This window comes from Diadema setosum, chromosome 15 (assembly GCF_964275005.1).
Source record: "Diadema setosum chromosome 15, eeDiaSeto1, whole genome shotgun sequence".
NCBI classification, from domain to species: domain Eukaryota; kingdom Metazoa; phylum Echinodermata; class Echinoidea; order Diadematoida; family Diadematidae; genus Diadema; species Diadema setosum.
This window is the reverse complement of record NC_092699.1, coordinates 13139131-13167030: the sequence shown is the minus strand read 5'-3', so window position 1 is coordinate 13167030 and position 27900 is coordinate 13139131. Positions and strand designations below refer to the sequence as shown.

General features: G+C 39.3%; 1 protein-coding gene and 1 long non-coding RNA gene across 5 annotated transcripts in view; one reads left to right on the top strand and one right to left on the bottom strand.

Annotated features, from left to right (window-relative positions):
* Positions 1-235: 235 nt before the first annotated feature.
* Positions 236-27900, top strand: part of LOC140238766 (crystallin J1A-like) — a 32921-nt gene continuing 5256 nt past the window's right edge. Inside the window, exons 1-5 of one of the 3 annotated variants that reach the window (XM_072318665.1) lie at positions 236-387; positions 24980-25082; positions 26238-26414; positions 26972-27163; positions 27573-27729. In XM_072318665.1, the coding sequence (XP_072174766.1) occupies positions 25010-25082; positions 26238-26414; positions 26972-27163; positions 27573-27729 (599 nt within the window). In that variant the 5' untranslated portion in view covers positions 236-387; positions 24980-25009. Of the gene's footprint in view, positions 388-22664; positions 22961-24979; positions 25083-26237; positions 26415-26971; positions 27164-27572; positions 27730-27900 lie in introns of those variants that run through there. The other 2 variants (XM_072318664.1, XM_072318663.1) reach the window with 2 other exon arrangements.
* Positions 2990-9028, bottom strand: LOC140238903 (uncharacterized). 2 transcript variants are annotated; one of them, XR_011901932.1, is made up of 4 exons: positions 8833-9028; positions 5293-5531; positions 4818-4997; positions 2990-3496 (listed from the first exon to the last, which is right to left on the bottom strand). It is a non-coding gene; the product is annotated as an uncharacterized lncRNA (long non-coding RNA). The 2 variants fall into 2 exon arrangements; XR_011901933.1 differs by lacking the exon at positions 8833-9028 and adding an exon at positions 8211-8812.

Here is a 27900-nt window from a genome sequence, read left to right as displayed (position 1 = left end):
CATAATTTAGGAGAGTAGATATAAAAAGATTGTTTCACCAGTAACTTGACTCTGCCCGCAGGGAATCATATGACAAGTTGTAGAAAAAGCTTCTTTCTGGAGACTAGCAAACCTGGCAGACTCAGCGCGCTCAGAGTGCAGAATACGCGTGCAGCAGCTGCATGCGCATAAATTCTGCAGCATACAGTAACTAGCTAAACATTGCATCACATCACAGTCATCACTTGCATGCACAGTATTGCAGGTCTGGTACAGTTTGAGTGATCATGCCAGTGCTAACCATGCTGTCACACAGTTTCTGCGGTCCAGGCATGCCTGTAAATCTATCATGAATTGCAGAGGAAAAGTCATGGTAGCCATGGCTTTGGCCAGAACCAGAAAATCTAGGTGAGCTGAAAATATATTGAAGGGAGATGAGCACTAGTATTAATGCACTAACGTTAGTCTAATGTTAGATGTAGGCCCTAAAGTTTAAAATAGGTCTACCAGATCTAAAGTTACAGAGATGTTGTAGATCTAGATTCTAATCTATTGTTAACTGTGTAGAGTTACTGTTAGACAAAATGTCAGTAGGCCTAATCTAACGTAATAGATCTAGGTCTAGCACTAACATTGGGCATAGATCTGTAGTCTAGCTTAAGTGTAACGTCAGAGTTCGACTAGGATCTAAGACAAAGAGACTTGACTTTATTGTCTAGTCCAGGGTCATGTGTCAGGGGCCAGGCCGGGCACTCCAAAGTTCAATTAGGGTACATAGGTGTCTACCTTATTTTTACACAGAATGCCATTCAATCTACAAGACCTAGTCTAGGCCTAGCGATAGGTCCTAGATCTTATAGATCTAGAATAACCAGAAAGTAGAAGAACTTTATAACCTGGTGGTGGTAACAATTCTCCTCCTATGGTCATGTGGCATGTGCAGTTACTGCTTTTTTCCATGGGGAAAACAGCAGACTCCTGGCCGTCTGCAGTTACTGCTTTTTTCCGTGGGGAAACTACCCAGAATCAAGGGTGAGCCACCGCAGTAACTGCATTTTCCTAAATAACATTTAAAAAATAACGGAAACATCATTTTTTCCTAGGTACTGTTAGACAACTAGGTATGGTGCATAATCATACCACAAAATTATTTTTGAATGTTTCTGTGTTTTTAAAGAATCTGCAAAAAACACAAAATCGCATTTATCTCAGCTCAGCAGCTATGCAGTTACTGCTTTCTTCCGTGGGGGGGCAGTACTGCAGTACTAGTACTGCAGAAGTACTGTAGTAAATTGGACACTTTACTGCAGTACTAGTACTGCAGTACTGCAGTACTGCAGTACCAGTACTGCAGTACTACCTCACTTCTTACTTGCAGTACTAGTAGTACTGCAGTACTGGTACTGCAGTAGTCATTGCATCAGTAGTACTGCAGTACTGGTACTGCAGTACCAGTAGGCCTACTGCAGTACCAGTACTACACAGCAGTATATGTACTGCAGTACCACTGTAGTACTACTGCAGTACCAGCAGTGCAGTAGTACTGCAGTACCAGTACTGCAGTACCATGTACTGCAATACTGCAGTACCACTGCAGTACCAGTACTGCAGTAGTACTGCAGTACCAGTACTGCAGTAGTACTGCAGTACCACTGCAGTAGTACTGCAGTACCACTGCAGTACCAGTACTGCAGTAGTACCAGTACTGCAGTAGTACTGCAGTACCAGTACTGCAGTACCAGTACTGCAGTACCAGTACTGCAGTAGTACTGCAGTACCACTGCAGTACCAGTACTGCAGTAGTACTTCAGTACCAGTAATGGTAATGGTACTGCAGTACTCAGTAGTACCGGCACTGCTGTAGTACTGCACTGCAGTAGTACTGCAGTAGTACTACATTACCAATAGTGGTACTGCAGTACCGGTACTGCTGTAGTACTGTAGTACCAGTACTGCAGTAGTACTACAATGGTACTGCAGTAGTACCAGTACAGGGAAACCTGGGAAACGAGGATATCTTATTGGTCTCATCTGAATTTGCAAATATTGAAATAGTAAACATACAGTATGCATATGTTTACAATGAGGTACTGGTTATAACGAGGAAAAAATGGTGGTCCCACCAACCTCATTATAAAAGGGTTACCCTGTACTTCATTACTGCAAATGAATATACATGTACAATTACAACGATAAACAAGTGACAATCTATATCCGCTTTCATAGCATACATAAACAATCAATAAAATATAATACAATGTTTTTTTTTTGTTTTTTTTTCTAGAATTAAAGTACTGAGTATATATGAGACCCATGTATGTTTTTCCCGGTAGGCCTACACCCCATCTGGGGCCCATATGGGCCAAATGGGCTTTGCCAATTTACTTCCATATTTTCCCCATATACACCACATGGGGCCCACATTGGTTTTGTCAGGGCAGGCATGTAATCTAGAAGATATTCTACAGTGTAAGTGTAGCTAGGTTGAAAGGGAAATTTGTTTTCCAAGGTGGAAACACAGATTTCTCTCATGTGAATGTTTGCAAAGTAATGAAATAACAAACAACATACAGTAAATGTATGAAGATGAATTACAACAGACCGCTTCTGCAATTTCGTCAGATTTTATGCATGCTTTCTTCACAAAATTGAACCTTACAACCACAAAGCATGACTGAAGGCTTGCCCAAACCAGCAACAGCCAGGGGAATTCATGTCTGTGGAACTCGGTGGAAGGAAGCAGGTGAATGATATGCTTCATTTCTAGGCTGTTGGAAAAAAAATATCCGTAAGTTGTTATGTAATACATTACAGAAACGGTTTGTTGGCACAAGAGATGACACTTCAAATGCTGACAGGAATAATGATCAATATGATGTACATGTATTACGAAAACATGCAATCCTGATGTGAAGTTAAGTTGAGAGGAGTAGAGAACACAAAGAACTTAAATATGAGTAGACTTGATGTAGCATAAAATTTAAACTATTTATTATGGAAAGTCCAGCAAATGAAGGAACATATTCACAATGCATGCAAGAAAAAAAAAATGTAATGTTCAGTCAATATCATGATACAGTACATGTATAAGGAATTACACTGTATATGTATTTTCAATGATGATCATATAAATAAAAATGATGCATGAAAAAATTTCCAATACTTGGTTTGATTTTACAGTCCAAGTAGTAGTACATAGCCGACTTGATCCTGACACTTTTCCTATTCATTCAAGAAAACACAATCAACATTCTCCTCATTTAAAAAAAAAAAAAGAGAAGAAATGTCACTGAATGTGATAAATGTCCCACCATAGATAGTCTACAATCACAAAGGCGACAGTCAATCTTTTTCTTAATTTCCAGCTAGAGCCTCTTGCACACTCTTTGTCCTCCTCCTCGTCTGCATGTTTTCTTTATGATCACGCGAGTTGGAAATCCAGTGGCAAGCCCAGTTTGCGGTCTCTTTCTCGCTGGTATCTTGCATCCCTTTGCTTGTGCATACGAATGTATCATGTCTGCAGTAGAAAAGATGATAGAAAAAGAAATGCTAAATTGTCAGTACATACCTGTGTATACATACATGTATTTCAAGATTGAAAAAATGAAACATCATGGAAATTTTATTCCAAGTATCCAGATATTGAATCAACCCCCTCCCCCCCCCCCTCCACATTTTGGCGACTACTCCGCCACATGAAATTTTTTGACTGCATCGTTCCCTGACTTTTTACTTTCAAGTCTTGCACATCTTTTGATACTGTCATGACGCTGCATGACGTTTTATGTATGCCTGTCAGACTGAAAATGGCTCAAAACGTGATTTTGTGTATAAAGTCTATGCAAATTGAGTTTTCTCTTCTTATTCATAAAGATATTTATGTCTTTAGGAATAAGAAGAGAAAACACAATCTAATCATTTTCACTTTCATGGGCTGAAACTAATTAATTTTACCATGATAATGCTTGAAATGAGTTCTGACATAAATTCTGCAGGAAAAAAATGATAAATCAACAGGCCGAAAAAACAAAAAAATACATGTACCTAAGATTACCCAGAAATTAATACAACAATAAAATACTGAAGAAATTGATTTTGATACTATTTTTTTTTGTTCAAATTCATTGTTAGAAATGCCACAAAGAATGTTTTCACCAAAAAATAGGATTCTAGGAGCTTTAATATCTGATAGGGAGCAAAATGCATGATTTTATGCATATACTGTATGACGAAAATTTCCATTTCTTTTTGTATAACTTGGTAGATTACACCACGGGTAATGAACAAGCCAAATTTCATAGCGATTGTGCAATGAAACGCTGAGATCTCGGGGGGGGGGGGGGGGGGGTTAATTGAATCAACCCCTCCCAGGCCACAGAACACTAAAAAGGGCCTGGCCTGGTTAGGGGTAAAAGGAATTCAAAGTTTATTTGATGGAAATCGGATATGGAATAGCTACAAAATCCAAAAAGTACAACTAAAAGATTGTAATAAAATTTGGATTCCACACTCTAATAGGATTGCTCTGTTTTGGACATCCCAGCCATTTCAAAATTGATTTTCATTTAAAAAAAAAAAAAAAAAAAAAAAAAAAAAATTGAAATCCCCATGAAACTACATGGTCTTTCATACAGTTGTATTTTACAAGAGGTTTCTCACTATCCCACAAAAAAAAAAAACATGACAAAAACCTTAAGCCAAGTCTCAACCAAAACTTTATGATAGAGCTCTGTATCCTATAAAAACGAAGGAAAAAAAAAAACTTTGAATGTGGAAATTAAAAAAAAAAATAGCTAAGAAAGTAGTTCTGTTTTTGAAGAGGGCTTGGCTTGACTTACTGAAAATAGTACTTGAGACGAAAACATGGCAACCTTGTAAATCTGCAAACGAAGATGTCCCCTTCATGCTCAACCTGTTGTTGCCATGCAGGTCTTTCTGATCTCATGACCCACAATCTTCTCCAGAGAGTTGCCGCACACCGCCTGCCATTAGGATCCACTGATTCTGAGGATGAATGTCTGAAAAAGAGTTGAAAAGATCAAATCCTTAAATAAAATAAGAGAATTTACTAAACGTAAACAAGCAGCTGACAAGACAAATGATTAATTCCTTACTTATCTATACATGTAAAAAAACATTCAAATCTCATTTCTCATTTTATGTGACATTTACTGTAATTTCATATAAACACTATGTTCACCGTTATTGAATTGATTTGGTTAAAAACTAACAACAGATTACAGAGGACAGAGGTCAAGGGAAAGAAAAATGACACATATAGGCAACACTTTTGAATACTAGTATTTTGCTCACCAATATCTTTCTACCAGCATAAGAAATCTCCAGAAGCTAGAAGGCTGTCGAGCTCCTGGAAAGCTGCCTTACTCTCGAGGGGGTAATGGTGGCATCGTAGTCTCCTCAGCTCACCAATCTCCATGTTTACTGGTAAAGCAACCTGCTGTGGTGGTGCTCTGCAATTTGAATGTACGCCCGCTCATGTTGGTCTAGCCTCTCCAATACTTCAAGCCTATGGAGAGTGAACATCCTCTGATCTGAAAATGCAGATGAAGAAAAGCATTCAAAAGATTAAAGACGTACTGTCGTGCATATACTGTCGTGCATATTTTGAATTGATTGTAAGCGCTTTGGGCCTTGTGGGAAAAGCGCACTATAAGTAATAATAATAATAATAATAATAATAATGCTTCACAATGGATGAAACAATTAACCACTGGACTGCTGCAGGCTATTACGCACACTGAACACCTGGGTGCTGATGCATAATAATGCATGTGTATCTCAAAACATGCCTTCCAGAAGGGGAAAGATTGGCCAAGATTATATTGCTTGAAATATGAAATAGTGAGGCATCATCCTCTCCTGATCTGCGATACCTCCACAAATCCTTCACAAAGAGCAGCTTTACTTACTATCATCAAAAGATTCATCAAAACCCTTCTTCCCACTGTAGGTCGCCATTTTGAATTGAGACTCTATAGAAACTTTCACCTTGGAGACCAATCAAAACCCTCACAAATCTCAGCTAAATCACTGATTTTGGGGGGCACCTGTTGCCCGTACATTCAATCATGTCATTCAGGTGCTGTTTGAACTGTAGGGGTAGGGGTAGCACAGCGCTGAGGCTTCAAATTACACATTATATGAAGACGTAATATTATATTACATGCTCAGCACACAGACAATGGAATGTTGCCAAGGATATTACGTGGTCCGCAGCCAAGTGGTTAAACCCACAAATCTCACAGAAAGTTACTTGCAAAATGCTTGTGATGGAGTGAAGAGGTGTATCCTAACGGTTAGACTGAGCTTTAGCCTTTAGTTGACAAGAACTTTTGTCACAATCATAAGGAATTTGACAAGGAATGTCTTACTCTTAAAAATCTAAACGTACTCGTGTCTCCTTTAAATTACAGTTGTGTAGCTGCACGCTTAAGGAAGTGCAAAATCAAATTCTGAGCCTCTGTGTCCAAATTCTCATTTTTTAAAGTAAAATGAGGAAAAGGTCAACTTAGGTCTGAACGATATAATAGTACAGCCAGGTTCCCAGTCAGTAGTTGTGGCTATGGATGTGACATAGGTGGTTACTATTCAGGATATCTGGGCAAAGGTTAACTACACGCAGGCGCTGTCACGAATCATCTGCGATCTAATAGTACAGCCAGGTTCCCAGTCAGTAGTTGTGGCTATGGATGTGACATAGGTGGTTACTATTCAGGATATCTGGGCAAAGGTTAACTACACGCAGCCGCTGTCGCGAAGCGACACGGCTGCACCTGTATTCCTTCGCAGACGTTGTCATTTTTCAGTGTGGTTGTGCGACTCCTTCATGAATATCTTTACTAATCATGGAAAACTAAAATACAAGGAATTATCGTAATCTATGATAATCATTCAATAATCGGTATGCGATTTTTTGTTTAATTATGTCAAAAACTCACCGAAATTTGTGGCTGAAATCAGGTCTGTAAACGTCCTTATTGCTTCACTCCTCATCTGCGTGTTATTTGAATGGCATTCACTCTCGTATTGTACTACAATGTACAACGTGGGTAGTCGGAGAGCTAGAGGGCGCCTCTCCGACTACCTACGTTGTACGTTGTAGTATACGAGAGTGAATGCCATTCATAATAACACGCAGATGAGGAGTGAAGCAATAAGGACGTTTACAGACCTGATTTCAGCCACAGATTTCGGTGAGTTTTTGACGTAATTAAACAAAAAATCGCATAGGATCCTACCGATTATTGAATGATCATAGATCACGATAATTCCTTGTATTTTAGTTTTCCACGATTAATAAAGATATTCATGAAGGAGTCGCACAACCACACTGAAAAATGACAACGTCTGCGAAGGAAAGGTGCAGCCGCTGTCTCTACAGCGGCTGCGTGTAGCTGGGCAATGGTATGATGCAAAGTTGATTGTAGAGTCTAGAGGCGGCTGAAAACTCCCCCGGCTGAACTTAACATACATGTAAATAGATTCTAACATTATATCTTATGGTAAGGGTACCACCTATCGGCAGGGTACATGTACCTGCTTGACATCGGCACCCTGGCTCCCTGCGTATTTATCATGGCTGTTTGCGTATGAACGAAAAAGTATGCGCGGGATTACAGTAAGTGTCATTAGCTCTGAAAACAATAAAAACGAAGAAAAGCAAATCAAACTCACAAACAAACTTACAAACCAAACTAGTAGTAGTAGCCCTAGACACGTTTCAATTACACATTATACATGCGCTCAGTAACGACGCATGGCTGTGAAATTGACGTGTATTTTACCTATGGAGGGAGGGGTGCCGATCGCTAGAACTAACGTTGTGCGAAGAAAAGGGATTGCGTGCACTAAAATTGCGCTATTTTAAAACGGAGATTTGAAACCAACAAGACGGCCACGACATTCGAAACTGTAGTATTTATGGCATATTTGAGGTAAGATTTAGGCGAATTTGTAATATATTTTTGGAATAAAAAAGATACAAATCCAATAGGGTGACGATACATGGGTAATCATGTATTACCGATACATGTAGGTGTAGCCCCGGAGACCCCGCCGTAAGGCGGGGTCCTGGCGGCTACCCCTCGGTTTCGTGAAAGTGAGAATCACGAACAACTCCCTATTGCCACATATACGGCGACTTCACAAATAAACCATAGCTAAATTTCTATCATAAACACAGTGACAATAAAAAATGAAATATACATTACCCCATTGGCTTAGTCCTTCTCACCAATTTATCTGGGAACTGCAAAATTTTCCACATTTTCTAGTAGGCAGACTGCCCTAGTGGAGAGACTTGCTGCTATTTTGAACGTGTTTATCCATCAGTACGCATCTACGCATGCGTAAACAATGACGTCAACGTTACGGACGCAAAAGGATATGAATAATGCATCATCGCACGGTGAATATGCATCATGTAGCGAGTAATACAGCTGTCAATGCACTGCACTGAATGCATTGTGTGCGCATGTGCAAGTGATTGTGAGTTTTAGTGAGCATCGGTGAGCTGAAGATATTTGCCTTATAAGACAGCATTTTCTGCATCATAAGCAATGAAATGCATCAAACAGTCGCCGATAAGAATCATTTAGGTTTAGTCCACCCATGTAAGTATTGCCAGTAGTTTTTGTTGAAAAATTAAGGAAATACAGCGCCGGAACGGCACCCGTTTGGTACAACATTAAAATATCGAGGCCAAAACGGCGCAGCCCCAACACTGTACGTTGGGGCTGCTGGTCGCAGTTAATGTAGGTGGTACCCTCATTAATCATACACAATCAACATGCATAGGGTATACAGTTGTAGACAACGTTCTACGTAACTTACCATTAGCTGCAAGCAGCTTTGCTTGATGTGTTGATGCAGACTTTCCGCTGCCCCATTATACTACAGTCACTTCATCATGGGAACAACAACGTGAATATTGGGCATTGTCCTTAATATCCAGTCCACCACAGGACCTTTTCCAACGCTGTCATCACAGCCACGGGTACAGGGCTCGTTCTCTGCGCTGCCATTTTGCTTTGAACGCGTAACGTTTTACAGAATTTGAAAATGCAACTCAACGGCGGTACTCGACTCGTTGCGTAATACACTGTACTCGCATCGCGAGTGTGCTCGCACGCACGCGCGCGTAGCTACTACATGTATTAACCACAGAAGATTATACAGTAAACGAGTAAACCCCACTCAGTGGTCATAGAAGCAATATGTGCGTGCGCGCGGGCTGGCGATCACACGTGCACTCGATTGGCGCCACAAAATAGACACGAATGGGGGGGGGGGGGGGGGGGGGGGCTATCGGAGATCCGGTTGTCGGCGCATCATGATAAAATAAAACATAAGAAATTTGATCGGATTTCAACTCTTTATGTGCCATGGTGGAAATCCCCTGTGTGCCACGTTATTCTGAGACACGGAGGTAGTCATGCTTACAAAATTCTGTTAGGATGAGCATAATAGTAGGCAAGGTGAAAGAGGTACCGTAGACTTGCCGCTTTTCAAACACGGAATTTCGAATTTACACCACCCATGTTTTTCCCATTTTGCAGAGACCGCGGTTCCATGTTTCTTTGGTTAAAAAAAAAATGCAATAAGATACCATCAGATGTCCCTACTATTAATTATCAAACATAATCATTTCGTGTGCGTAATTTTATAGGTCAGCCCACAATGCAACAAGCAAAAAAAAATAACGCACTCCAACTTTTTGTTAGGCGACACTCGTGGCAAATATTAAAATTGGAAAGCGTGTAAAACTCAACATTTACCTTTCCATTTCAATTCAATTCAATTCATTTATTTTCCATACTTCTCATGAGCATTGTAATAGAAATCAAACCAGTTCTTTAACCTTTTTTACAATGTGTGGAACACAAAATATAATATGGTGTAACACAATAATTACATGTAGTGATAACTGGTCAAAATCGAAATCGAAATGGGGTTGATTAAAGAGAAGTATGACGGGACCTATATCTTGTTTGGCTGTAAGCCCCGAGTAATCAGTGTTGGCGAAAAAGAAACGGAGAACGGATAGAAGTCAAGACCAGATTATGTCATGGTGCCAAATAAGAAAATGGAGGTAACATTTGTAGTCCCGACTTCCAGCTCTTTTGCTGGTTAGCAAAAATATTGTACGAATATATGATTATAGCTGAAATAATTAATACAATTGCGATATCTCCGGTTGACAGTAGCGTAAAAAAATGTTAAATAACGCAATCCTGTCGCATATATATTTAATTTAATGGATGTATACAACGCGAAGGGATTTTCGGGAAAAGATAAAGAAGCATCTTTGATCCTGGGCGCAACGATAATAATATTGTATGAGATTATACAGCCAAAATGATTCATGAAATCATCGCATTCCCGCTGCATGGGCACCAACAACGTAACGTATAACCTAATCTCGCAAGTTAAGGAAGAAACGTCGCACGTATACTCTGAAATCATCGCGATCTCGCCGGATGACAGTATAGCGTAAAATAGTTGAATAACGCATGTTAAGCTATACCTAATCGGTGTTCAGAAGGAGAAACACACGCATTTAACTATTTGAATAGATCTGGGTTTGTTTATTATCACAATTTTAACAACGCAGTTTACAATGCATATGTTTCTTTCTTTCAGAATGGTCTACGAAGAACAGATTTGCGTAAAATGGATCACAACTTTCTGAATTCAATCATGTCGCATATTAATTTTTTCAAGAAGGGATGTACAAAACGCGAAGGGATTTTCAGAAGAAAATGAACAACGCATCTTCAATCCCTTCGGGTGCAACGATAATACATTGTATGAGATGACAGCCGAAATGATTTATGAAATTATCACATTCCCGCTGGGCACCAACAGCGTAAAAAAAAAAAAAAGAAAAGAAAAAAAAATCCCACAAGTTACGATAAACGACACATAATGTTATGTTACTCTAATCATCGCGATCTCGCCGGTGGACAGTAGCGTAAAAATAGTCGAATAACGTATGTTAAGCTACCTAGTCGGTGTTCAGAAAAAGAAATTAACGCATTTAACAATTTGAATAAATCTGGGTTTGTTCATATAACCACAATTTTTAACAACGCATTTCACAATGAACATTTTCTTTCTTTCAGAATGGTCTATTAGGAACAGATCTGATATGTAAAAAGAATCACAACCTTCTACATTCATTCCTGTCGCTTATTTTTCAAGAACGGATGTACAAAACGCATTTTAATCCTTTCGGGCGCTACAATCATAAATTGTATAAGATTTACAGCCGATGTGATTCATGAAATTATCCCATTCCCGCTCGCGAAACCAGCGTAAAAATGCCTCGCAAGGTCCGGTAAACAACGCATGTATGTTACTTTATTTGCGCTGGTGTTTAGAAAAACTTAAACACATTTATTTTTATGCAATCTGATTTTAATAATAATAATATAAGCCTCTGTTTCTCAAGAATGTAACGTGCTATATTATATTCGAAGAGATTTTGGAAGAAAAATATCCATTTCAACCCCGACTTTTTTCGCCACTCTGCTATTTGAGATTCAGGTAAATATGAATGGGGCTTGGTTAAAAATACTGTACATTATAAGTTAATTTCCTATGCGGTATAATAAGGTTTGGCATGTTGATGCAATTGTTCTAAGTATTTGAAAATAGATAGTGAATTCTTCTTTTTTTTTTCAAATATGAAAGTTAAATTGCCCCCGTCAGTAAAGATCTGGTCTGAGGTTAAAATAGCGTTAACCACAGGTACTACCAAGAGGTTTGAGTTTTAGTCCATTGTATGATTTTTTATATAGCAGAAATAAATACATGCATGAGCATCACTTAGCTTCTACATAATTATTATTGCAATAGCTATACTTAAACAGTAATGCAGATTTACTTATAATAGTAGTACCGACAATAAGCCACTTCAAAAAAAAAAAAAATCAAAAGTACTGCAGTATACTCCAACTTATAAACTGCAGAAGAATCATCAATAAAACTACCTCTCAAGTACTGCAATACTACTACAATGTACTGTGCTGCCTCAAAAAAAGCACTACAAAATTTAAAGGAGAATGGCATGAGTACTGCAAGTATTTCGATGTAAGGTATACTGCGATTTACTGCCGTATATATACTACCATAGAAGTACTGTACTACAGTACCACCTCAGAAGTACTGCAAAATAACGAGAATGGCGTGAGTACTGCAAGTACCTCGAAGGTACTGCGATTACTGCCGTACTACCATAGAAGTACTGCAGTACTACCTCAAAAGTACTGCAAAATTACAATGAGAATAGCGTGAGTACTGCAAGTACCTCGAAGGTACTGCAATTACTACCGTACTACCATAGAAGTACTGCAATACTACCTCAAAAGTACTGCAAAATTACAATGAGAATAGCGTGAGTACTGCAAGTACCTCGAAGGTACTGCAATTACTGCCGTACTACCATAGAAGTACTGCAGTACTACCTCAAAAGTACTGCAAATATACTATGATTACTGCAAGTACCTCAAAAGTACTACGAGTACTGCAGTAGTTCTGCTATAATACTGCCGTACTACCATAGAAGTACTGCAGTACTACCTCAAAAGTACTGCAAATATACTATGATTACTGCAAGTACTTCAAAAGTACTACGAGTACTGCAGTAGTACTGCAATAATACTGCAGTATTTCCTGCAGTACTTGAAGTACTTTTTCACATGGGCGACCAGACGCCGGGCTATTTATACAGCGATCGACTGGGCTGTGCCTGTAGCTGTACGTAGAAACTTTTCCGGGTAAGGACACAGCCCAGTACGCAGTTACAGTTGTAGCTACCGTGCTTCGCACGGCGTCTGGTGAGCTGGTCGGGCTACGTAGAAAAAAAAAAAAAAATCAACGAAATCTCAATTATTGATTACAATTACACGAAACACAAACGGGTTGTGTTATTACATGTACATGTAATTCAATACATATCTTAAACTTTTCATGCACATTGCCAAGAAATGCAATCTTCATGGCAAACCCATTTTTTTATTTTTTTATTTTTTTTTTTTTAGTTCTTCAAAGATTTGAAACACAAGTAGGCTAGAGAAGTACCAGGTACCATGTTATATCTAAACTTGCATTGGATCTAACCAATAGTTCATTTTTATTACCAGTACAACTTGTCATGTATTCGTAATTTCAAATGTGACTTAGTTGTAACATTTATTGTGGATGATTTTCTTCACAACTGACACATGCACTGAATAGGTTAGAAAATTGGTCATTGGTATGGCTTAGGCCTACCTTTTTTTCTGTACGAATAGGGTTAATTGGAATTATTTCACAGATACACACAAAAATGTTGGGAATCAGATCATTTTCAGTCTTCTAGACTGAATAATGTGACACCTGTAATAGTCTAATAACTAATCCAGCAATTTCTGAGGCTACCTTACACATTTTCTCATTCATCATGCAATGCAACCACGCATGATGCAATATGTCTCGTTCACCTACAAGGCGAAAAGACACAAGAAATAATCTGTTCAAGTCAATTATTTCCACATAGGCCAACAACATTCACTCAGTTTTATCTAGAACCCTGATTAGGTTTTTATCATCAGAACACATTTTTTTCTCAGTGGTAAATTGATGCTTAACAATTAGACCTACACAGGTATAAATATCTTGTTCTGATATTTCAGTGAATAAAAATCTAACACATTTCTTATGTAAGGGCTCGGGTTCGCTTAGCTCTCTAGCACTCGTCACACTTAAAGCAAACTAGGGCAGCACACGTGTTACTTAGGAGTGCCTTGGCTAACTAACTTGTAGCCAGTTTATTCTACACATAATTTGGCATGGGTTTACATGTAAATGTGGGTTGTAACAAATATTCATACACAAAATCAACATAACAAAACATGCAAATAAGGAAACAAAGGTTAAAACTAAATATTCATAATATGTAAATGGTGTGTAGGCGTGGGTGATTTAGGAATGATTTCAGTATTACAGGGAACAATGGGTGAGAAGTGAAAGAGTGGAAAATGTCATGTGATAATGGTGGTGTGTCTGTGATAGGTGGGATGCGTGGATGAATGTAAATGTGAATACTACTGTATGTGTGGGTTGACGTATTTATGTGTAGAGGGGTGGTACCTGTTATAACAGAAGGGGGATACACTTATAATAAATGGTTCAAAGTAAATCCCTACACTTACACTGTACATTATACTACCATGCATACATAATATACAAATTTCATGTGTACATATGAATTGCATGTGTACATGGGACCTACATTAGAAGTTGTGTGTACCAGGGTACACTGACCTTACATTTTCTTTTATCTTTGCATGAATATTTGCATTTGGTGTTGCATCATGAGCACAGGTTCTAATTGCAAATGTGCTACATGTAGAAACTGCTCTCACAGTAATGTGATGTGATATACAATGTAGAGATAACAAATCTGTGCTGACGCCTTGCATGTAGGCCTATATCTTTTAAATATGAAATGTCATAATAGAAATAGTTGTATGGCAAAGATTGCCAATTTACACAGGTAAGGTAGTAATTTGAAAAAAAAAAAAAAAAAAAAACACTGTTCAGCATTCTGTCATTAGTCAATTTTGGCATCTACACATTATACTCCTATCATATTGAACAATTATGATAACAATGATATAACATGTAAATTAAAAAAACCTAACAAATGCAACCACTTTCAAATAACTTGCACATTTGCAGGGGAAAAAAAAAATTAAGTGAAGGTCCAAGAATCAATGTCACATGGTTTAATGACTTCAAGTACAAAGAACACTATACTATTTCAGTGTGGAGACCTTCTACATATTGCATTGTCAAAACACATTCAGTTTAGGGTTTTAGCGTATACAATTATATCAGTAGAACATCATGTAGGGACCTACCAAATGTATATTACAATGTACAATGTGTATTTTTATATCTATGTGAATGAAAACTGAACATCTTGTTTGAAGTACTTCCAACACATTTGTTTATCAAAATTCATACCTATTTTTGGCTATAAAATATAGATGCAATGAATATTACAAGGGCACAAACTCCATTTACCACAAAAATATTGTCCTCATAATAATGTGATTTGATAGAGTTATCACAAAATTATGTGCTGAAAAGTGTCTTCCAAAATGCTGATGGACAATGCTACTGTGTAGGACCTGCTGTGCCACTTGAATGTAACACATGGCATGATATCAGTGATCACATATATGATGATGAGGATAATAATCATTATGAAGATGATGATAGTAATAAAAACATTAGCAATAACAACAATAGTAGTTGTAGTAATAATAATAATAACAATTAGAGCAATAATGAAATTTGTGAAAGGCCCTTTCAGTGATGTACACTGCTGTGCATGACAGCCCTGCTTAAGTTCACTTTAAAACACTGATGCAATATTTTATTGTAACGGAGTAATTGTAGCTTTTCACCACTGAAACACCTGGGAAACACAGGGGGGAAAAAGACCAAATGAAAAAATAAAAAGACAAAACACTTTGTGCCTGGTTATTACAGCCCTTTCAGTTTCCAGTAACAATTTAAGCACATGCAGTTTAGGAGTTTACAGGATTTATATTCCTTACTTGCCACATGGGGCAAGAACAAATTTTCTATGCAATCAATTCAATGTTTCATTCTGATTCACACATTTGAGTACTAACATGTTTGTTGTTACCTCACAGAAAAGACAGAAATAGAGAGTTCAGAAATATGAATGTAGTGTCATATCAGTTAGTAGTGCCATCACATGAATGTAGGTCTATGATTTGAATTGATGTTATTCATGTTCAATGTGCATTTATCAGAATCCCCAACAATCCTGGTACAAAGGTGCAGCTTTTTCATTACTAACATGTCTTTTGCTATTATACACAATGAAGGCATAAATTGACAGTAGGCCTATAGGAAGAGCTGGTGTCAGAGCTATTATCATTGCCATCACTCGGATGCACTCAACATAATTATGATATTGACGTCATCCAAGTTCAGTTTTCAAACATTTGCCAGCCACAAAGAAGAACATGAGAGGGGATGTCACTGGCTTCATGGAGCTACATGTAAGTAGCTGGGAGGGCTGGTTCTGATTAATGAGAGGGGATGTCACTGGTTTCACTGAGTTTGGTGGTAGAGAGGGCTGGTCTCCACTGGCGAGATGGATGTCACAGGTCTTGCTGAGCTGCGTAGCCTAGAAGAGGCAGTCTTATTTAGCGAGAGGGGGTGTCACTGGCTTCAACAACCTGGATATCTGGGATGGCACTTGGATGTGATGCTAGCTGTTCCACTGCAATAGAGGCCAACAAGCACATTCTATTGATCTCTCATCTAATGACTGAATGTTGGTGATATAGTAACTACTACACATTTACAATGAAAAATTATTTTACTACTCATATAGACTCAATTAACTATTCAGTATTACACATAGTAAATATTCTCTTTAATGACTAACATTCAAGCAATGACAAGTTTAGTACCGATGAAAGTAATTATGTTAGATGCTGAAAGTCCAATGAAAATACTTAGTAGCCCACTTTATTTATGATATTTACATAAAAATTCCTAAATATGCATGCCAAAGGGACGTCTTCATCATCTAACCTGTTATCTTCTAACATCTGCCCAGGCTCTGATAAAATCAATATCTGTCAGCACTCTCACCAGGTTTTGATCCACTTCAATCTGACCCAAGTCCTTTCCTCAGAGTAGCATTTTCCTCCACAACTAATTGGAGAAGGCAACGGCATTCACGAACTTTTCCATTTCACAGGGGCATCTGGACAGGAGTTCATCTGTATATCAGACACAATGAAAGGCATTAACACTGACTTACAATTACGATAGTTGCATTAGTTCTTCACCACTCTGTAAATTTAGTCACAGAACTTGCTATCCCTTTTATTTCAGTGTAGAGTCTACCAGGTAGCTTTATCTTGTAGTGCTCACATATATGCAACAGAGAAAACTCCATGAAATATGTTAGAAATAGACTGTCTACTGTAGAAGTTAAATAGCAAAAAGGAAAATAAGACCTACAGACCCCAGCCAAATTTTTGATGAGTTGACACTGCACATGACGTCGGGATGACCTCAGCCTCTCATTGTGCATCTACAAAGTAGGCCCTATGTATACAAGCTCATATAGGGCCTATGTCTTTAAATCCAGCCACATACATGGGATTTGGGGGTCTGTAATTCCACATACAATCATATAGGAGGCCTATATGTGGCTGCAATGTACAAACTATCTAACTTGTAACCCTAAAAGTAATGATCAAGACAACCATAATCTTATTAACCACTACCACAGCTATGGGTTCAAAAAAAAAATGTTATCAATTATTACAGCAAGAATAATAACAGCATCGTTTGAGAACACAGAGTTAAATCGAACAATTTATTGATGTTTTGTTTACTAAATATCAACATTAATTTTCATTTGCAGGTTCAAAACAGTTGTTGGATCTAGGTGTCTTAAAACAAAATGTACCAGGTAATTAAAGACAGTTTGTACAAACCTTTTGTACCAGTGCAAGGGCTGGTTTCAATGGGCAAGAGGGGATGTCACTGGCTTCATCAAGCTGGGTAGCTGGGAGGGCTGGTCTCGACTGATGAGAGGGGACATCACTGGCTTCACCAAGCTGGGTATAGCTGGTCGAAACTGACGAGAGGGAAGGTCACTGGCTTCATCAAGCTGGTTAGCTAGGTCTAGGAGGGCTGGTTTCAACTGATGAAAGGAGATGTCACTGGCTTCACCGAGCTGGGTAGCTGGTCGAAACTGACGAGAGGGAATTTCACTGGCTTCTGACATCAAGCTCGGTAGCTGGGAGGGCTGGTCTCAACTGACGAGAGGGGATGTCACTGGCTTCACTGAGCTGCCTAGTCAGGATGGTCCTTGAATGTGATGCTGGCTGTTGCCCTACAAAAGATACCCACATTTGCCACAATAATATCTGACAGACCTTTCTCAACAACTAGCACCTACTGTGTTACAAAGCATACACCATTAACCACTACACTAGGGACTGAGTGAACTGCGCTGCAATGCATATACGCCATTAGCCACTTATGTATACGCACAATAGATACACTTCAATCAACATTTTTGCAATGCCATAACCGGAGACAATAATTCGGTACCTTACCAAACATGTGAATTCACGTTTTTGGTCCGCGATCATAGCTGCCGTGACAACATATACACGGTTGACTCTCCACAAACTATTTGTAAAAACCGAGAGTGACCAGATGATCACTCTACGCAGCTCTTCGCTGACACTTTCACTCATTCAGTGTCGTTTCGTAAAATTGGATTTCTCGCCTATCGCCGATTTGTAACAAACGGCAGTTCTGATGAGTGTCGTAACTTTCTTATTTCGAAATTTTGAGACCCATAATTTGACATGAAGGTAGAATAGGGCAACATAATCCAGAATATGGTAAAATAGGAATTCGCGTATTTACATGCAAAACACTTTAGCGTGCCATTTCTTAATGTGAACAGCGATTTTGTGCAATTGCCAGAAGCACATTTCAAAAAGGAGAACTGTTGAGCCAAATTTGGGATATGTCATTACGCAGAAAAAAAAAATTCCAGTTATTTAATACATTGGCAGAGAAAAAGGGCCTCGGACTAGGAATGGTAGAACATTGGTCTAGGATACCTACCATACTACCTCAATCGCATTCTGAATTCCGGTACACCTTTGGCTTTGTGAATCTGCATGTGGCCTTTCTTCAAATGTGAGTAAAATCTCAGGCAAATTGTGATATATCTTTTAGTTTACCATAATAGAAACAAGTTAGGGTGTGGGGAAAGAGTTCCTTATGTCCCCCCCCCCCCCCCACTAGTTTGCACAAATAATGGTTCGATAGGTTGCTGTTGTTGTTGTTGTTTTTTTTTTTTTTTTTTTTTTTTTTTTGCTAATGGTGGACTAAATAAAGGTTTAATATGGGAAGTCTTCCCATAAATGGCATAACCTTTATTTGGTTTATTATCGGTAGAATCAGAGGCGGATCCAGGAATTCCGTAAAGAGGGGGCGCGTTTACAAAATTAAATGGGGGGCGCACGCACCCCTCCCCCCATTTTTTCTTTTTATTTCTTTTGTTTCAACAAAAAATAAAGGGGGGGCGTGCGCCGGTTGCGGTCCTCCCTGGATCCGCCCCTGAGAATGCTAGGCCTAGTTTGTTTGTTTTGTGCAAGTTGGCGGGGGGGGGGGGGGGGGGACATAAGGAACTCTTTCCGGGTGGGGCATAGGACACCTAACAAAACTACTAATCTAGATTCTAGGCCTACTCATAACAATAGTATAGTGTGTGTAGATCCTCTAAGTGACATCTCTATCAGCAATATACACTAACATTGTAGGTCCTAACTGAAGTTGACTGTTACTCACACTGAACTGAATGAAGTCTTCCGAGTTTCACAAACTATTCATTACCGATCCAGCAGAAGTGAAATGACATCTCTGTCGTTCAGCCCCTAGTGTCTTGAGGGGAATTGGGATTGACTTCATTTTATTTTTCTGTCGCCATCTCCATACTCTGTCAGTGGTTTTCATGGTCTTCCTCTTCTTGGAGACAGATCTCTCGCTCTCCTCCTGCGGCTCCATTGTTGTGTGGATGGAGTGGTACGGTAAGTAGGCCTATATACGCAGCCAGCAGAGTTCGAGCTGACCCGTGCTAGCTAGCTGCCGGGCGGATGCCGGGAAATGCACCGATAACGCTCGCTAGCCAGTGAACAGGCACCCGGGTTTCGCCTCGCGATCGCGGCGCGTCGATGTACAGCTGTACACTCTATCTTGGGCTTGCTTTTCGCCGAGGAGAAGGCAACAAATCAACGCTGTGCCAAAATCGGACAAAAGAGGGAGGCAAAAACAACACTTGAACGGAGAGCCTCTAAGCCGACCCCCTGTGATTTTGACAAGCGTTACATGTAACGCTCTTCACAAAATCATAGATATCTTCATAATGCCGTATTTTTCATCGATTCTTTTTCATTGCTTAGTCCTTTCATAGGCATTGACCCTTGTTTTTGCCTGTTTCACTTCATGAAATAGTACTTTTGCATTTTGGGTTCCAACACTCCTCCCCAGTCCCTTTAAGTACAATATTATTTGCTTTCTTATTATGTTCTTGAGCTACGAGATCTTAGTACATAATAGTCATTAGATTAGTACCACACAACTTTGAATGATTGCTGTATTTGAATGTATTTCTTTGTTATGGATACCACTGAAACAGCTGAAAATACATAAAGTCAATCTGTTTGATAAATCAAAGTACTTTGTAGGCAATAAGGTGATGATGACAATCCCTTAGTCAAGGATAACTGCCTGCATCTATGTATTCATCTTATAATGAAGAACTAATCAATATTGCAAAATCTTATTTAAAAAAAAAAACAACAACACAAAAACCCAAAGGGCATCATTTTAAAAAGGGTCCCTTTGAGAAGCTATTTAACCCTTCAGTGTGTAATTTCTCATATGATGTAGGGGCAAATGTCATCAAACACACATTTATGATGTTAAAAACTCAATAAAAAAATATGACCTCTAGGGCTCATACCTGTAAATAAAATGGAATGTCCCAGACCCCTTCACAAATTCGTACCAAAATAAATGAAGAGAAACATTAATTAAAAATCAGTGATGCAGTTTGGCAAAAAAAAAAAAACTGAATAGCTGTAGATATTGAGTATGAATTCCACTACAAACTGCATTTTGGTTGGAAGATGAAAGCTTTTCTGATGGAATTTGAGGGGACTATATTCATTGGCTGCATGTACCGAAAATAATATGTGATTTTTGAGTGACAAGAACTCGTAGTCTGGCTTTGCGGACCCTTGGACAGAGTTTGAGCTGAGGAACCTGCCTTGAGAATTTGATGGATGAAAGGGTATATCTCACTTATTCAGGTTAGTGAACATGAAACACCTCATTTCTCCCAGCTATTTTACAGAATTTTTTGAAATTTGAATTTTAACACACGTCTCTATGGGGATTTTTACCCGTGTAAGGCCTTACTCCGCTTGCCAGCAGCAGCACGCAGCGCCAGTGCCGTACACAGAACTCTTTCTGTGGTGCCGTAGCACTGAGCAGCGCAGATCAACAACGCCACCAAGCGACAGCGAATTTAATCGATATGTACGCAAAATGTAATCGGAGGATCGGATTTCACGTTACAGTCAGACCGCAACGCTGCTGTTAATGAGCTCAAATCAAAAATTTATCGTACGCGCAGGTTTTTGCGCATGTCCTTCTCAGCACCCGAGATTTTGCGAGATAATTCAGAGACAAAGTGCATGGTCTACGAGATTCACTTATTGGCGACATGAAGATCTACTATCCGTGACCGATTGACATGGTTTGTGAATATTTGAAATAAATCACACCTTTTAATGCTTACATTATACAAAATGAGCTTATGATATCATTATTCATATCTCTGCATTATATCGATATTTTCCAAACGACCCTGAGACAAATTAGAACAAGGCTTTCTATTTATTGCCAACCCGACCCGTTCATAGGTTGAATCACCACATGAATGATAGTCAACGTTTTAGATATACCTGTTATAACAGCACACTAAGAACTGAATTGGTCCCTCGCTTAGAAAACAATAAAAATTGAAAGTCTCGTCGAGTAAAAATCATAGTGTGGTAATTTGAGATACATACGCTCCCAGGGTATCATTAGATAAATTACTCAGCGATGTATACAGTGGATTAATAAGGAATAATTATTCTAATACCAAAAAGAGAGCCCCAAAGAACTCATGTGTGCAAACATAGTGCTAGATCTTGTATTATTGATTTGTATGCTACTTATTAATGCACTCTACTCTTATCTAGTTGTGCCGGCACAAGCCAAAGTTGAGCCGTCGATCAGAGTGGAGTGTTGTTCTTGTTGTTTACGTGGAGATCTTACACCAGCAGCTGCTGCAGTTGCCTGAACCTGAGCGCGTATACACACATTGTGCGCGCGCACACACACACACACCATAGGGTCCTACACAGTCATCTACACACAGGGTATTACTGTTATGTAGAGTACACGTTTACTGTCATTCCGCGAGGTGCGTTCAACTCGCCACTCAGAGGGAATTAACCAATCAGAAACGCGTATTCGCGGCAAACTGAAATCTCGTCAAAAATTAACTGTACAACGCAATGATTTATTCGCCAACCTGACCCGTTCATAGGATCAGTCCACATAAAGTCATTATGTTTTCATAGAATGATATTTCCTCTTTCATTTTATACCTCTTCCATTTTGGTCCACCTTAATTTCGTCGGTCTAGTGTACCCCTTAAGAAGAATGGAAAATATGCAAATTTTGTGTTTTATAATTTCCTTGTTCAGTATATTTCATATGTCATAACCTTTCAAGTGGTCAAATTTCATCAAAGTACAACTCTTCAGCTTTTTATCGATATATAAATCATGAAGATTGATAATGTCGTTTAGATTTACAGACACTCTAAAAATGTGGTCTCCCAGCTCATTACGTATTCATGTCCGCGAGGTCCATGCATACGCGTACGATAAATGCGAAGGCTTTTCAGGACGTTGCGGTCTGACTGGTTATGCAACATCAACATGACAAGGCGGCTTAGCCGAATTCATAGGGACTTTTTGTTGGCTGTAGTGGCGTGAATGGCAGGCTCACAATAAAGTAGTCGCCAACGCTCTGACAGCCAGCTGAATCTGCTTGGACCTGAGCTGTCGAGTCGGTTGCGGCACACTTATTTTTGAGTTAGAAGCTCTAATAAAAATATTCGCATGCCCACAAGTAAGACCCAAGGCGAAGCCAGCTAGGGACCCACACCCGTACCCTCAAGCACAACAACAAACTGGTGTTGGCACGCTCTTCACAGCTTCGCAAGCGAGCTTGTTCGGCAGCTTTTACGTTAGCTGGTGGTAGGTAGGTAGGTAATGTCAGTGCTTTGATCTTTCATGTGTAAATTTAACTTTTAGTTTTAGTTAGGCATATTTACTGATAAATATGTCTCCCCCTCCTCAGCTCACTAAACTAATTTTGGCATAAATTTACCACTCAAACACTGATCGCTTTAGCGTTACTGTTTTATGCATGGATGCTGCACCGACTCACAGTCACAGAGTTGGCAAGTGCAGGTGGGGTGTGGGTGGGGGAGGGGGGACATAAGGAAGTTTTGCCTGTATGTTATTTATTTTTTATTTATTTTTATTTATTTATTATTGTTATTATTATTATTATATTTTTTTTTGAAATTAGCCTGTTTTGTCCAGATGCAATTTGACCTGAATTAGCCTGGCCATCTCGCTCATATTACATATTAGTGACATTGGTTTTTGTTTCACTAAAAAAAAAAAAAAAAAAGACCTTCTAGGCCTAATTCAAATTCAATGCAAAATCATTGGTGTGTTTTGCTGACTGACATCAAACCAAAAGAAGAGATTAGATCTACTGTATTTCAGTGTTAGTGAGTCTCTGATTGTGGTAGAGGCAGTAGCTAAGGGCGAGTAAGGCAGTCAATCACCCTACGTTGTAGTTTATAGCTGTACAAAACGTAAATCTGTTGGGCTGTTGGTGTATGGTAGCCCTACTACATATCGACCACCCTTTTTGAAACCAACCGCGTATACATTGGCGCACAGAGCGCTTAGTACACACTTCACTGCGCACAGAGCACATAAAAATGGATTGGCTTTGACCGTTGATGAGGATGGTGTGGGAAAACGCGAAAATTCACTGTTAATTGATGGTTTTAATCAAGGACAAAATTTCGAATGCATATTTTCACCGAATCGTAATGTAATGTCTATGGAAGTTTCTAAAAAGCTTCGTACAAGACGGTGTTCAATACAACTCGGTTTGCGTGCATTGTCAATGCAAAAACAGCGGTCGATCTCAATAAGGAGCTTTACCGCGGGGAGCTGAAACGAGGCCACGCAAGTTCGACGGTGATATTTTTGCACTGAAACAAATGAAAGGGAACAACGGCATTTGATAGTGCTGGATTTTCTCAATCACGTAGGTCCAGTTTTTTACGTGAATTTCAGTGTTAAATATTCTTATCAAGCAAATAAACATTAGGCGGTCGATAAGTAGTAGGTCCAACCATACATAGTACAGAACTGTACTACATACTGTACTACAAGTGTACAGTGCAGTACTGTATGTAGTCTTACCATGTGATTCTCTGCCCTCCAATTGAGTGGCATGATGCATCTTTTGATGTGTATGCTGTGAAGTTATGTGCTTCGTCATATGATCTTTTCAAAGTCATATATTTTTTTTTTTTGTCTTTTTGCCAAGGTTTTATTTATTGGAATTTAGCCCGACCGTTGACCTCTGGTGAGCTCTGGAAATGACTGTCAACTCCCTGAGTTTGTGAGAGAAAAAGTAGAAAAAGCAAACAAACTCTGATCTGTAAGGAGTTTTTGGCTCTTTTTCTTTGGGAACAGGCTAGTTTCAATGATACAATTTGATTTCAGTTCAGACTGAAAAAACAAAAAAGCAAAACTAACTGAGATTATTGCACAGTCAGTGACAGACTTGTGAATGAGGCAGCTCTATGAGTCCTTGATTGCCCAATCTTACTGGCCTCTGTGTTTCAAAGTAAAAGTGAGAGATTGAGTGGGAAAAAAAAATCCATGATCATGAGTGCATTCATTGTTTCATAAATTCCCGGAAGTTGGAAAGCTCTGGAATGGGTTTGCCAGATAGAACATGGACTACTGTAATACAGTCTTCAAATCTGCAGCCCTCAGCTGATCAAGTCATGTGATATTACCAAAATTTAATTCAATCTTCTTGAACCCCTAGTTATGCTTCAAAAGTTGTAGTTCTCAGCAGCTCAATCAGAAGTGATGAACTCAAAGTATAAGGAATTGCAAGCTACCCAGGATCTAATGTTATTAATTTTTAACCCATGTTATGTATATTATATATTTCATAATAGATGGATCAATACTGCCAGTAATCAGTCATCATGGCAGCAGCTGATGTGGTGAACCAGAGGGCAATAGCAGCTATTGTTGGTGCTCTTGTAGGAGATGCAGCCGGTTAGTCTCTTTTGGATGAGGATCAAGGGGAAGGATTGTCAAAGGGTGCGTTCGAGCGCTCTAAAGCGAACCAAAGCGAACTGAACTAAAGCGTACCGTACCATACCATGCCAATTTTGGAGCGTTCGAGCGCTCTGTGGAGAAAGCGTACTCACGAGTTATTTTTAGAAAGGTCACGCTTGTTTGTAGCAAGAATGTCATTCACCCCTGGCGCTTGACCTACTTACAGCTGTCCCGAACAAAGAGAATGATGTCTTTGCATTGTGACGTATGCGCATAAATACGCGCATGCTTTACAACGAACTTTTGGTACGCTTTGGTACGCTTTTGGAGCACATTGGGAAGTGGTCCACTTTTGGCTCGGTACAGTACGGTAGGGTACACTTTAGGAGCGTTCGAATGCTCCTCTGGCGCGGGTACGGTACGGTACAGTTTGCTTTAGGAGAGCGCTCGAACGCACCCAAAGGGAAGGAGAGGAAGACAGTCTGGAAAAACAGTGTGTGTGTGAGAGAGAGAGAGAGTATGTATTCACATTGCATTTGATGGGGAAAATAAGTGTAAATATGCATTTTTTTTTTTTTTTGCCAACTGTTGTGCCACGGCTACCAGAGAAATAACCAAGGTACAGTTGTACACAAAAAGCTATCGAAATGGCTGGCACCATGTTTTCAAAAGTGGGAGGGGGTGGGGGGGGGGGGGGGGGACTTCCGGGTTTCATCAGCTAACAAGCAAAAAAAAAAAAGAAAAAAAAAAAGAGGCCTTCAGCGCAAAAAACAAAAGGCCTTACCACGCTCACACTTTCTAGTGCCACTTCTGGGGTAAAAAAAAAAAAAAGTGGGGGGGGGGCCAAAGTGGTGATACCCTATGTAATCCTGTGTATTCCCTTGTAATACTCATTGTTTCACACATTTTAGTGTATTGGGCCAAAGTAATACACATAATTGTAATGTGAACTGTTTTCTTAAGGAAAATCTCACATGTCTAACTTTACCTTCAGTTTGTGCAGAATGCTTGGATCAAATAGATTGCAGAAGAACAATTGTGTAATGAAAACTCTCCATCTTACCTTTTTGATTACTGTATGAATTATATTAGTGCTGGCTGTTTGCAAGAAGAAGTTCAAACATGATCATGTGTCTTTTTCTCTGAATGCAGCTCAGCCTATCCATTGGATCTACAATCTCAACAAACTGAAGGATGTGCTGAGCCGCTCTGAGAATCCTGAGTTTCGAGTGCCATCGGCTAATCCCTTCTACTGCATCGAGACTGGCAAGAACACATGCTATGGGGACCAGACTCTGGCCCTTCTTGAATCACTGGTCAGGTGTGGAGGTGAGCAGACTTCTTTCACCTTCTTAACCCTACATTGTAGTCTCAAGCAAGCAAGCTGCTGAGGATAGTTTAAAGACAAGCCAACATGCATACCTAGCAGACATTGCAGTTCCTATATAGTTCATTGGATCTCCCAAGCTGAATTAGGCCAGAGCTTCTTGATTTTGGCGAAAAAATTAATATACAGTGGACTCCCGTTATAACGAAGTCCTCGGGACCGGCAGTTTTCTTTCGTTGTAACGAAATTTCGTTATAACCGAATGAATAAACAATAAAAATACATAGAGTTGATAATGTTGCGGCCCTAAATTTTATTTCGTTGTAACCGGAATTTCGTTATAACCGTGTTCGTTATAACGGGAGTGCACTGTATTTCAATTCACAAGTTCTAAAGAATAATGTATGTATGAAATACCGTTATATGAACCAAGGGCAGGATAAAAAAATAAATCGAAAGAATCAAACAAGAAGAGATCTGAAAGAACAGAATGTCCAAGAGATCATTTTTTGCTAGCTATCTGGTTTTACAGATTTCTGACTGATGCTTTATCCAACAGGGCTAGACACCAAAGACTTTGCAAAGACGCAATACCGATATTTTGGCCCAGACACCGAGTACGAGGATTCAGCGAATGCCAAATATGTCATGAAGTCTGGCGTGCGCAAGGGTTTCCCCATCCAGGCAGCGTGGCGCAACCAGGTCATAAAGGACTTCATGAAGAAATATGAAGCTGGCATGGAGGAAACAGGTCAGTAGAGATTTTTTCTTAGTCTAAACAGGCATGGAATGTTCTGGAATAACCAGTAGAGATTGTCTCACAGTCTACGGGCATGGAATGTTCTGGAATAACCAGTAGAGATCGTCTCACAGTCTACGGGCATGAATGTTCTGGAATAACCAAATTGTTTATATGGATAGTTAACCCCGCTCTATATGTAGATTTGTGTAACTTCATTTCAATTAAAAACTGTCATTTGATGATAATGCAAGGCAAAGACAAAGACAATGCAGTAGCAGCATAAGAAATCAAGCTAAATTTATCAAGTTGTTCTGGAAAGGTGTTATCACTAAAAGAAGATGTTTATGATTTACTATAGTAACCTGTAAAGTTCCTTTCTCTTAGCCTTTTCCCTTCAAACACTCTCTCTCTTTTTCAGGAAGTGAGAGGAGTAAGGATATGCACGCCATCATCCAAGTTGTCCCTGTAGCAGCCCTCTATGCAGGCAGACCGGAGATGCTGGACAAAGTGGAGGAGGCTGTCTCTGTTACCATGACAGCTGATGAAGCCATTGTGCACAGTCTGGTTGCTGCCAGGTACTGCACACAATAATGAGTAGCTAATTTCTGTCACTTCTGTCTATTTCTGTTGCTTTTGATTCTTTTTTACTATCCTTGTCTGAAGGTCAGTTTTGTGTAGATGTTCTTTGACACTGTTACATTGTAGACCACTGGGGAGAGATGATTTTCCTATAGCACACTTTTGCT